The sequence below is a fragment of the Sarcophilus harrisii genome, chromosome 5, assembly GCF_902635505.1.
Source record: "Sarcophilus harrisii chromosome 5, mSarHar1.11, whole genome shotgun sequence".
In the NCBI taxonomy this organism is placed as follows: domain Eukaryota; kingdom Metazoa; phylum Chordata; class Mammalia; order Dasyuromorphia; family Dasyuridae; genus Sarcophilus; species Sarcophilus harrisii.
Genome location: NC_045430.1, coordinates 21,765,009 through 21,778,729, shown reverse-complemented (window position 1 = coordinate 21,778,729; position 13,721 = coordinate 21,765,009). Strand labels below are relative to the sequence as shown.

The 13,721-nt window shown below is 36.3% G+C and overlaps 1 protein-coding gene across 2 annotated transcripts in view; it reads right to left on the bottom strand.

Moving 5' to 3' along the window:
* Nucleotides 1-13,721, bottom strand: part of GLT8D2 (glycosyltransferase 8 domain containing 2) — a 43,448-nt gene that overhangs the window by 17,419 nt on the left and 12,308 nt on the right. For both annotated transcript variants that reach the window (XM_023504427.2, XM_012550608.3), the window contains exon 3: nucleotides 2,892-2,984. In XM_023504427.2, coding sequence (XP_023360195.1) covers nucleotides 2,892-2,984 — 93 coding nt within the window. The remainder of the gene's footprint in view (nucleotides 1-2,891; nucleotides 2,985-13,721) is intronic.

Below are 13,721 nucleotides of genomic sequence, written 5' to 3'. Positions count from 1 at the left end.
TTTCTGCAAACATTGAATAAAGCTTTATAGAAAATCTGATCATGATCTGAACCATAATTCTAGATCTTTTGTTTATATTTACAACAAATAGGTTTTTATGGGAAATTTGATCTTGGATCTGAACCCACATTCTAGATCTTTTGTTTATGTTTGTAACAAATAGGTTTTTATGGCAAATTTGATCTTGGATCTGAATCAACATTCTAGATCTGTTGTTTATATTTACAACAAATAGGTTTTTATGGCAAATTTGATCTTGGATCTGAACCCATATTCTAGATCTTTTGTTTATGTTTACAACAAATAAGTTTCTATGGCACATTTCACCAGGACCATGGATTATGGAATTGGTCAGGACTGGTGCAGCTACCTACTCACTCACAGCTGACTGAAAATTCCCTCTTTCACCTTTTCCAAGTGATCACCCAAACCTCTGAACATATATAAGCTGCCAGGTGACACAATGGATTGAGCCTGAGGCCTGAGTTCAAATCCAGCTTTAGACACGTTCTAGCTGTGTGACCCTGCACAAGTCACTTCACCCTGTTTGTCTCAGTTTCCTCAACTGTAAAATGAGCTGGAAAAGGAAATGGCAAACCATTCCAGGATCACTGCCAATAAGCCCTAAATGGAGTTAAAGAAAAAGTTGGATATGACTGAAGATGACTAAACAAAAGAGCTTAAACTAGAGTGGGGTAAAAAGCTAAAAAGGATCTTCAAGGTCATCTCATCCAACTCACTCATTTTACAGATGAAGAAATGGAGACTCTGACAGGCTAAGTGACTTGTTACACAGCTAATGCTAGCAGTATTATTGGAACCCAGTAGTTCCTGATTCTGTTCAATATTCTGTCCATTTTGTCACATTTCTTCCAAGATGACAAGGGAGAGGGATAAATTCAAGATGATTCTAACCTTCAGCACCTGAGAGACCTCAGAAAACAGTGCAGCTTTAGACGGAGACATCCTGGTTTAGGACGGAGTTGGTTTGGGGATTTTATAATTAATTCTGTTCTGAGTTTGAGGGACATTGAGCCACGGGAGCCATATACGTGGAAATTATCCAAGCAGAAATGTCTAATTGGTGTTTGGAGATTGACTCTTATTCTTGCACTCTGAAAGGTTTTCCAGTCCTTGTAAGGGACTTTTCCTGAATCACAATTCTATATAAGCCTTCAAATTGCAGCGGAGGTGCTGACCTACTTTGTCAGAGGGAGATTCTTCATCTGAGAGTTCTCAGCACTAATAAAATCACAGACAGAGTCCCACTTCTTATGCTATTCTGATACATTACTTTATTTTGCCTCTCTTAGGACCAGTCAAATAGCACTCAAAGAAAAATGGTCTTAAAATGATTTTGTTTTAAAATTGCAACTCCATTAGCACAAACAGCAGATACTTAACTAGGTCTAGAATGTTTTTAAAGTTCTTTAAGCTTTCATGTGAGCCCAAGAAATATTTTATTGTTATTATTAAGCTCATCTTTTATTTGGTCTGCAAATGTTTTAATGAAATGTTCCTGTTGTCTGTTGGGGAAATACAGTTAACTTTTAATTTGCTATAGCAATACTACAGTAGGATGAGGGCCCAGGGTTATCCATATGATAGTCCAAGGCCCAGGGTCACATAAAGTAAGCAGAAAGGATGCTTGTGCCAGTTCGTTTTAATGAGAGAGATTTTTAAGGTTGTTTAAAAGGTTAATCTAGGACAGCTAGATGGTCAGTGGATAAAGTGCTGCCCCTGAAGTCAGAAGGACCCGAGTCCTTCTCAGCCTCAGACACTTAATACTTCCTAGCTGTGTGACCCTGGGTACACAAACCCCAATTGCCTCAGCAAAAAAATAAAATAAAATAAAAAATAAAAAGTTAACCTGGATGAGATCTCAGCATCAGGTTGGTACTATGTCTAGGTGATCTTATAGGTCTTGTGGGAGATTGAACTCAGTAGAGATCGAGTTGCTTTGAGTTACTCAGACTTAGTAAATGTTCTTTTATATTTTTTTTCAGGTTGAATAAAGCTTGTTCTATACTCAAATCTCTTGTTAGCCCTAGTGCTTATATAGAGCCTGAGAGCACTTTCTTTTGTTGTAGTGATTAGACATGAACCCATTTCTAGTGTTTTCAGGGCTATCTTGGGAGCAGGGGGACACCTCTCCTCTCCGATTTCCCTATAGCTTAGTTTAGGGGATGGCTCTTGACCATGTCAACTAAGGTCATTCTTGGTAAGCATAATCTGAACTCATTGTCCAGAACCAGCCACAGACATAATCAAACCAGGGGTAAATAATAATTGAGATAATTTCGCCAGCTTATGAGATCTCATTAACCTTGAGATCGCTACCTTCTAGCTCTCTGATTGGAAAATAGAGCCAAGAATTCCAAATCTCCATATAAGGAGAGAGAACTCCCTTCTGACACCTCCTCATTTCTTCCCTGGCTGCACTATGTGATGATTTTTCTGACTGTCCCTGTATGGAATACCTTCTCCTTTCCTTCCTCCATCTACTCTCCTTCCATCTCTCCATCACTACCACCTTCCTCTCCTCAAGTTTTTCAGGTTCCCTTTCCTAATTAAATTGTAATTTCCTTGAGAATAAAACACTATTTTTCTTTCTTTCCTCTTTTTTCTTTCTTTCTGTATTTATTTTCTTAACACAGTGTTTGACACATAGTAGGCATTTAATAAATGCTTATTGATTGATTTAGTGAGATAACTGGCAATTGATCATACTATTGTCTACTTCTGAACATAGCTAGACAGACCCCTGGGGACAAAGATTTTGAGCTGGGAGAGAACCTTCATGTCCTCTGCCTCCTATTCCGGTGTCACTTCCATGAGTCACATGGATCATGTGGGTCAATAACAATGATGGACATTGGTTTTCAGCTTACCTGTTTCATTCTTGAGTGTAGACACCTTGTAAGTTTTCTTGTACAGAATCACACAGATAGTCAGAACAAGTAGGAACAGCAAAATCTGATTAACTGAAAATTTGAAAATAAAAAATTAAGATCTAATTTCTCAGCTCAAAATCAATTGATAAATTTTTCTTTCTCTTTTAATAAAACTTTTTATTTTCAAAGCATATGCATAGATAATTTTCAACATTTACTCTTGTAAAACCTTGTCCTCCAAATTTTTTTCTCTCCTTTCCTCCTACACCCTCCCCTAGATGGTAAGTAATCCAATACATGTCAAGCATGTGCAATTCTTCTATACATATTTCCACAATTATCATGCTGCACAAGAAAAATTGGATCAAGAAGGGAAAAAATGAGAAAGAAAACAAAATGCAAGCAAACAACAACAAAAAGAGTAAAAATATTGTTGTAATTCACACTCAGTTCCCACAGTCCTCTCTCTGAGTGTGGATGGCTCTCTCCATCATAAGACCACTGGAACTGACCTGAATCACCTCACTGTTGAAGAGAGCCACGTCATTCAGAATTGATCATCATATAGTCTTCTTGTTGCTGTGTACAATATCTTCCTGATTCTAATCACTTCACTCAGCATCAGCTCATGTAAGTCTTTCCAGGCTTTTCTGAAATCATCCTGCTGATTGTTTCTTACAGAACAATAATATTCCATAACATTCATATACCACAATTTATTCGGCCATTCCCCAATGATGGGTATCCACTCAGTCTCTAGTTCCTTGCCACTACAAAAGTGGCTGCTACAAACATTTTTGCACATGTGAGCCCTTTTCCCTTTTCTATAAGCTCTTTGAGACACAAGCCCAATAGAGACACTGCTGGATCAAAGGGTATATACAATCTGATAGCCCATTAGGGACAAATTGTTCTCTAGAATGGTTGCATCAGTTCACAACTCCATCAACAATATATCACTGTCTCCGTTTTGCCGCATCCCCTCCAACATTCATCATTATCTTTTCCTGTCATCTTAGCCAGTCTGAGAGCTGTGTAGTGGTATCTCAGAATTGTCTTAAAATTGCATTTCTCTGATCAATACTGATTTACAGCTTTTTTCCATATGACTAGAAATAGTTTTAATTTCTTCATCTGAAAATTGTCTGTTCGTATCCTTTGACCATCATTTGATAAACTTTTCAAAGAACAGCAATGTGTTGGGTTCAAATCCCCATTTTGTCATTTACTACTTAGGTGATTTCAGGCAAATCACTCAGGGGAGTTCCCCTGAGCCTCAGTTTCCCCAACTATGAAATAAGAAACCAGATGATATCCGAGGTCTCTTCTAGTTCTAAGTCCATGATCTTATGATAACACATATATGACTAGTCTATAGGAATAATGTAGATTTTACTTCATTGTTAATATTATAAATAATGATAGTATTATTATCTGATATTAAATCAATTATAATACACAATATAGTATTAAAAATTATTCATGTTATTGATCTATTTAACTTTTTTCTAAAGCTGTAATTAGGATAATTAGAGTTTTGCCTGCAGTGCCAAAGTTTAGAAGGTTCTAATGCACTTCTTAGAAAAAAAAAAGCTACTCTCTATATAATGTTTTAAAATTTATAAAACCACTTCTCTTTGTCATCTCATAAGAACCCTGGCAAGTAGATATTACTATTACTGCTATTACTACAACTATTACAACCATAACAACAACTACTATTACAATTACCATCACTACCACCACAACCGCTACTATCATTACTCCTATTGCTGCTACTACTACCACTCCCATTTTATAGATGCAGAAACTAAGGCCAACTAAGGGGATAAGTGAATTAATCACCAAGGGTCAAACATCTAGTGTTTTAGGCAGGATTTCTGACTCCACGCCCAGTGGTCCATGCACCATACCATCTAGCTGACCTTAGTATCTAGTTAACAAAAATAATTACATGAAACAGGAGGCTAGTAGTTGGAAGTCTTATAGACATATCCCAGATGAGGTCCTTCTTATGTTATACTATCCTGGTCCATAATGGGTTGTTTTTCACCATTCTTACCCCAACTGAATTGCCCTGAATACTAAAATGGTTAATTATAGCTCTGATTCCTAAGTTATAAAATGGTTAGTTATGGCTCTGTTAGGCTGATCTCTTTTGATTAATCATGGATCTCATTGAGAAGATCCAATTGCATTCAGGGATTGATGAAGCCATAATCTCCTGCCTACAGGAGCATCTAGAGGACTGTCTGTAGGAATCCCTCTCTTATTGGGCTCTGAAAATAGCAGCTTCTATAATGAAGGTGAAATACTTTAGTGAAGTTATATATATATACATATATATATATATATGGTACATGCCTCTATTCCATTAATCAGATGCTTCTTACATAAAATTATTTCTGTGGTTACATTTCCAAGGAATCTTAAATGATTTTTATTTAGGCAAGACAGGCTCCTTGTAGGAGGAAGAATGTTTAAGGCTAAGGTTTGCTTTACAATGTCAAATAATTTTCCCTTCTTTAAGGTCCCTTTGGGATATAAGTGGATCAACACTATATATTCTTTTTTATATTAATAATGATAATAATATATTCCTTTAATGCCTTTAGGTTTACAAAACCCTTTCTTCACAATGCTCCTATGATATACCTAAATACAAATTATTATTCATTGTATTTTACAGATGAGGAAACAGATTTTAAAAGGTTTCTCTGAGATTTCTCCAAAATCAAGCCCCTAATAAATCTCTTATCAAACAGTACACGGGTAATAGCAAAGTTTAATCTACTAACCCAATTTAATCTACTGATTTTATCATATTTCCAAGAGAAAGTGGAAGAGATACTAAGTGACATTCTGACTCTGGTGAATGGTTAAATGAATATTCAATATTGATATTGAATTCAACCTTAATATATGAATATTATTGTAAGGAAAGAAACAAGCATTTATTAAGTACCGACTATGTATTACCATGCTAAGAACTTTACAAATATTATCTAATTTGTAATATTACTCATCTAAGCTTATGCTCAATAGTCTCAACACACTATTTTCTATTCTTAATTTTTTTGGTTTTTTCCTCATATGTATGAAAATTCATCTCCTGTCTCACATTTTTTAGACTATTCCTGACATCTGATAGCCTTCCCACCTCCATCCTTTAGAACACTTTGTTTCCAGGGGAAGCTAGGTGGCACAGTGGATAGAGCACCAGCCCTGAAGTCAGAAGGACCTGAGTTCAAATCTAGTCTCATACACTTAACACTTCCTAGCTGTGTGACCCTGGGCAAGTCACTTAACCCCAATTGCCTCGAGGGAAAAAAGACAAACAAACTTTGTTTCCTTTCTAATTCAGCTTATTTGTTGCTTCCTAGAAGAAGCTTACCTGATATAGTTTACCCGGAACTTTATCCTTAATTACATTGTACTGACTTGGAATGTATTTTATATTTCCTTAAAGTACATGTTATTACCTACCCTGCTCCCCTACTCCCTCCCAATGTAAACTCCTTGAAGGCAGGGAATTTTTTTTAAGTCACTAAATCTCCAATGCTTAGTACCAAAATAGCCTCTTAATTACTACCTGGCAATTAGACAGCTTTAACCACAACCAGTCCTTAATAAATGTTTTTTCAATCAAACTGATACTTTGTGTTTCCCCCATTCTGGAAATTTCATATCTCAGAGCTTAAGTCACATTTTGACTAACGTGCTACAAAATAAAAATCAGTCACAACCTTTGTCTGATGAGAATAAATTTTATTTTTATATGAGGCTATTTTTTTCATGTTGAAGAGGTCCATGATTGGCCACTAGATTTGTTTTTCCTTGTAAAATGTTTATTCTTATCTTTGGTTTTTCCATCACTCATTTCCAAATATATCCCTCCTTACTTTCCTACTTAGAGAGACAGCTCCTTGTAACAAAGAATAAAAAAGAAAGAGAAAAAAAAGTAGGTTAGCAAAACTAACCAACATATCAACAAGGGCTGATGGTTCACATCCACAGATGATCATATTTCAAAATATCATGGTCCCTGGAGAAGCTGTAAGAAACAAAGGTGAGCAGCTTTGATTCACAGAAGTTTTCAGAAATAGCACTAAATCTGAGATCACTGGGACCTCCAAACTTTCATCAGAGATTAGGAAAGGCATCTTTGAGGTCCTAGAAAGGAAAAGATCTGATCTTGACCCAAAGAAGTCTAAGGCCAAAATAAACTAGAGGAGATGGAGGGGGCTGGATTGAGGTCTGGTGACAGGGAAGAGGAAGGAGTTACTTGTAGAGAGGCAGATGTCAGCTTGAAGTAAGGAAGAACTTCCTAACAATAAGAGCTATCTCAATACAGAATGGATTATCTCATGAAGTAGTAGTGAGTTCCCTGTGGCTGAAGTCTTCTTGCAGATCCCCAATATTATCAGAGAATATATAAAAGGAATTCTCATTCTGGTGTAGATTGTACTAAATGGCTTCTAAAGTCTCTCTTACCCCTGAGGTTCTGGGATAGGCTGAGCAGCTCACCTCTAAAAAAGGGTTAATACCCCTAATTACAAAGCTAATTCAAAGATCAAATGGGATAACGTATGTGAAACACACACACACATACACACACACACACACACACACACGTGCGTGTGTGTGCTAATTATTATTTTTATTGAAAAATAACTTGCAGCAAATAGAGAAATGATGGATATGTTGTTTAATAAATGTGTGGACATTTCTATGCTATTTAATAGAAGTATTATTTTAATTTTTCAATTTTTTAAAACATCATAAACTGGACAAGCATCAATAAACACACACATTTCCTTACATGAAAAACAGAATAGAGGATTGTATCTAACAACCATGAATTAGAGCTTGATTCTCTTGGTGGGTTTCTGGAAGGAATCCTCTGGACTACTCTGTTCTCTTCCCAAGGAGTCTCTGTGATGAGTGAATGGCAAATTATTTTTGGCATCCAGAGAAAACATCAACTTACTCTTGAGCTATTTGAACAGGTCTGTTAGTGTGCTATAAAAATAAAATAAAAATAAAAAAAAATAAAAATTACATGGAACCCAAAAGTGAAATAGGCACTGAAAGAATCCACTGATTACCTCAGGAAAGAGATCACCAAATAAAAACTGTTAAGTAACATTATAACTAAATTTCAGACTACCTGGTCAAGAGAAAACTACTGCAAATGTTTGAAAAAACAATTCAAACATTGGAAAGCCACAATCAGAATTACACAAGATTTAGCAGCTGCAACTTTAAAGGATCAGAGTTCATGGAATATGATATTCTGGAAGGCAAGGGAGGTAGGACTACAGCCAAGAATCACTAACCTGGTGAAATTAGGCATAATACTTCAAGGGAAAAAATGGTCATTTGATGAAATAGAAGGATTTCAAGCTTTCATGAGGAGGAGATCAGAATTGAACAAAAAAAAATTGATCTCAAATATCAAGACCCTAAAGAAACTAAAACATAGAAAAAAGGAAAAGAAAACATAAGAGATTCAATGGATCTGAACTGTTCACATCCTTACACTCTTAAAAAAATTTGTACCACTAATAGTCCAACTAGAAGAAATAAACATAGACAGAGGATACAGATATAAGGGGAATTTGAGATAATGACATAAGAAATTAAGGGGTGAGAAAATACACTGGGTACAGAGGGAAAGGAGAAATAAAGTGGGGGTAAATTATTTCACATTAAGAAGTGCAAAAAACCCTATTATAGTGGAGGGAAAGAAGAGAGGATGGATGATGGGCATCTCTTGAACCTTACTCTTATCAATATTAATTCAAAATGGGTGTAATATACCCAATCAGGTGAATATAGAAACCTATTTTACCCAACAGGAAAGTAGGAGGGGAGGACATTAAAGTAAAGGCAGGGTAGGGGGAGACTGACAGAAGAGAGGACAAACTAGGGGAAGTGGTAGACAGAAACAAAATGGTGTCCAAGAGGGAAGGGATGAAAGGAGAAAGAGGACAAAAAGGAATAAAAATAAGATGGAGGGAAATACACAGTAATCATAATTGTGGATGTGAATGGGGAAAATTTTCCCATAAAATGGAAGAAAGGAAACCCAGAATCCTATAATATGTTGTTTTCAAGAAACACACTTGAAGCAGAGAGAGAAACACAGAGCATAGGTAAGGGGCTGAAGCAGAATCTATTGTGCATTAGCTGCAGTTTAAAAAAAAAAAAGGCAGGTATAGCAATCCTGAGCAATGAATACTAAAAATTGTCTTGACATGTAATTGGGGGGAGAGAGGAAAGCAAAATTGATAAAAAGACTTAATTAAAAGAGATAAGGAAGGAAATTACATCTTATTAAACATGTACCATATTGATTTGATATCAAGACTAAATGTATATGCGCCCAGGGGTATCAATACCAGATCTCAAACTATATTATAAAGCAGTAATCATCAAAACTATCTGATTAAAAAACAAAATAGTAAATCAGTAGAATCAATTAGGTACACAAGATAAAGTAGCAAATGATAAAGTAACCTACTGTTTGATAAATCCAAAGACTCCAGAGATTTAACAAAAACTGCAGGGAAAACTGGAAAACAATAGGCCACAAACTAGGTAGAGAACAACATCTACACTATATACTCCAAACAAACAAAACTTTTTTGCTCAAACAAAACCAATGCAACCAATATTAGAAATAAAGCAGAAAAAAAGTTACTGGCACTCCTTTTTGTAGTGGGTAGTAACTGGAAATTGAATGGATGCCCATCAATTGAAGAATGGCTGAATAAACTGTGGTATATCAATGTTATGGAATATTATTGTTCGGTAAGAAATGACCAGCAGGATGATTTCAGAGAAGCCTGGAGAAACTTATATGAACTGATGCTAACTGAAATGAGCAGAACTAGGAGATCATTATACACTTCAACAACAATACTATATGATAATCATATCTGATGGAAGTGGCCCTCTTCAATAATGAGAGGATCCACATCAGTTCCAATTGTTAAGTAATGAAGAGAATCAGCTACACCCAATGAAAGAACTGTGGGAAATGAGTGTGGATCACAACATAGCATTCCCACTCTATCTGTTGTTTGCTTGCATTTTTATTTTCCTTCTCAGGTTATTTTTTACATTCTTTCTAAATCTGATTTTTCTTGTGCAGCAAGACAACTGTATAAATATGTATACATATATTGTATTTAATATATATTTTAACATATTTAACATGTATGGGACTACCTGCCATCTAGGGGAGTGGTGCAGGGAAGGAGGGGAAAAGTTGGAACAGAAGGTTTTGCAAGGGTCAATGATGAAAAATTACCCGTGCATATATTTTGTAAATAAAAAGCTATTTTAAAAAAAGAAGTAAAGCAGAAAGCTGAGAAATAATCTTTATAATAAGCATCTCTGATAAAGGCTTTATTTCTCAAATTTATAGAGAATTGAGTCAAATGTATAAGAATACAAGTCATCCCCCAATTGATAAATGATCAAAGGATATGAACAGGCAATTTTCAGATGAAATCAAAGCTATCTACAGGCATATGAAGAAGGGCTCTAAATAACTTTTGACTAAAGAAATGCAAATTAAAACAAGTCTGAGGCACCATTTCACACCGATCAGATTGGCTAATAAAAAAGAGGGGGAAATGCTAAATATTGGAGAAGATGTGGGAAAGTTGAGACACTAATGTACTATTGTTAGAATTGTAAACTGATCCAACCATTCCGGAGAGCAATTTGGAACTATGCCCAAAGGGCTATACAACTGTGCATATATATTGATCCAATAATACTACTACTAGATCTGGATCTCATGGAAATCATAAAAATTGGAAAGGATCCACATGTGCAAAAATATTTATAGCAGCCCTTTTTTGTGGTGCAAAATATTGGAAGTTGAGGGAATACTCATCAATTGAGGAATGACTGAAGTCATGGAATAGTGTTGTGCAAAAAGAAATGATGAACAGGCAGATTTCAGAAAAACCTAGAAAGATTTGTATGAACTGATGCAAAGTGAAATGAGCAGAACCCAAAAAACATTGTGCATGTATCAATCACACTGTGTAATGAGCAACTAGGAATAACTTAAGTCTTCTCAGCAATACAATGATACAACCCAAGTACAAAGGGCCTTCTGAAGGAAAATGCTATTCAGATCCAGAAAAAGAACTGATGAATTCTGAATGCAGATGAAAGCATAATTTATTCTTTATTCTTTTTCATGCTTTTTCCCTTCTGATCTGCTTCTTCTTTCACAATTGTAACTAATATGGAAATATTTTACATGATAGCACATATATAATAAACTTATATCAAACTGACTACCATTTTAGGAAGAGGGGAAAGGAGGGAAGGAAAAAGAAAAATTTGGAACTTAAAATCTTGTAAAAATGAATGCTAAAAATTGTCTTGACTTGTAGTTGGGGAAAAATAATACACCAAAGTTAAAAAATAATAAGCATTACATACCAATGTGTCTGGCCACAAGTGGAGCTTACTAGCTATTGCCATGGGCAAGGATATTTGGTTTCAAGTATCTGATGGAATAGAATTAAAGCCTGAATATTTGAGTTACCAGACTCTGCCAAAGAAAATTTTATTCTGGACTCAGTCCAGTGCAAAGCAAATTAAGGGAACAGAAGATTGGAGGAGGCAAATGCTATCATTCACCCCATTGGCCAATTGGATGTTCAACCAGCATTAACTAGTCTGGGAACCCTGCCAAACATCTGTATTTTGCCCATTTAAAGTTTGCTTGATAACATTTGGGATGAATAAATCTCTCATAGGGATATTTTCTGTAACTGACTCCGTCTAAAAACTTGGAGCCATTTCTGTGGCTGTCACCTTAACATTTTAATTATCAACTACTTACCAGGGGTGACTATCCATGAAATGCATTTTGGGGGTCAGAAGAAAATCTGAATGTGAGATTTCCTCAGTGTGGATAAAGTTCCAGTATGGAAACCTTTTTCCATTAGTAAGGATTAACTTACTCATCTTCAGTTTGGGGTTATAGAGAGCTACCTAGGGCCACTGAAAATGCCCAGGGACATGCAATCCTTTGGGTCTTTCTGACTCTGTTGGATCTCTGTGAAATGCAATATATGAAATGTACAGGATCATAGGTTTGGAGTTAGAAGGGACGATAGAAGCCATTAAGTCTAACTTTAAAAATTTTTACCATTGAGGAAAATGGTCCAGGGAAATGACTTGCCTTTATATGATTGGCAAGTGGAAAAGTCAGGATTTGAACTCAGGTTCTGTGATTCTAAAGCCAGAACCCTTTCCAGTGAACCATATTAGCTCTCTTCAGAATCCCAGAGCCTAAGGAACATTAGAAAGCATTCTATTGCACATGTTTAACATATATCGTATTGTATCCTGTCTAGGGGAAGGAGAAAAGGGGGAAGAGAGGGAGAAAAAATTGGAATATAAGGTTTTGCAAAGGTGAATGTTGAAAATTATCTTTGCATGTATTTGGAAAAAATAAAAGGTTATTTAAAAAAAGAAAACATTTCATTAAATCCCCACATTTTGCTGATGAAAAAACTAAAAGCTAGAGAGAGGAAGGGATTTATTAAAGGTCACATAGCAATTTAGAAGCAAAACCAGGCCCGAGACTGGTGTTCTCTCTACCATGTCCCACTAACAATTGGATAAAAGCCATTTTTCATAGGAATATATTGAATAGTTGTTGGCTTGGACATTCTGCCAAGATACTACCTAATGAGAGGCAGCTTACTAGCTTCCCCACACTTACTCCAGCAAAACTGAACTTTGGGGGCAGCTAGATGGTGCAGTGGACAGAGCACCAGCTCTGAAGTCAGGAGGACCCGAGTTCAAATCTGGCCTTGGACACTTAACACTTCTTAGCTGTGTGACCCTGGGCAAGTCATTTAACCCCAATTGCCTCAGCAAAAATAAAACAAAACAAAAAAACTGAACTTTGCACTATACTAGATAATGATCAAGAAATATGAGAAACTATAATAAGTAACCCTTCCAGAACTGTCTGTATAAGAGGTCAGCCAGAAGCACATAATCAATAGGAAAGGAACTTTCAGTAAAGCAAGAGTGCTCTGAGTGCAGAGGCAGTCAGAGGAGAGGGCTCCCTTGAGAAAGACCCAGAATGGTGAGGATTCTCTGAGCTACCTTGATAGCTCAGTGGGAAGTGGATCAATGCATAGTGTATTGATTAGTGTGGCTCACATCACAGCACTGAGGCCTCAGTCCAGGGTCTCTGAGTTTCTAACACTTGCTAGCAAAGGCCCTGAAGTTTTTTGAACCTCAAAGATCCACGAGATCCTAGCCCTGGGAGATGGAGACCACTGAAAGAGCCCAGGGGACCACTCACAGCTGACCAGCCAACTCTAAAATGAATTAGAAGTTCGTTGTGGTTGAGTCATTTTTCAATCATGTTCAAATCTTTGTGACCCCATTTGGGATTTTCTTGGCAAAGATGCTGAAGTGTTTTGCCATTTCCTTCTCCAGGTCATTTTACAGATGAGGAAACTGAGGCAAGTACAATAAAGTGATTTGCCTGGGGTCACATAGCTAGTGAGTATCTGAGGCCACATTTGAACTCTGGTCTTTCTGCCTCCTGGATTGGCACTCTATCCACTGCTTCACCTAACTGCCTAATAACTGGGGATAGAGGAGGGATTAAAATGTCAAAGAGAGAATAGTCTCCAGAAAATAAACTTCCTAATCCTGAAGGGAGGAGCTAAAGGGATTTTTTAAAAAAAGGTTACAACCTAAGATTCTTTCTTAGACAATTAGAAAATGGCTTAAATTGTGGTTTATAAAGGTGATGGAATATTG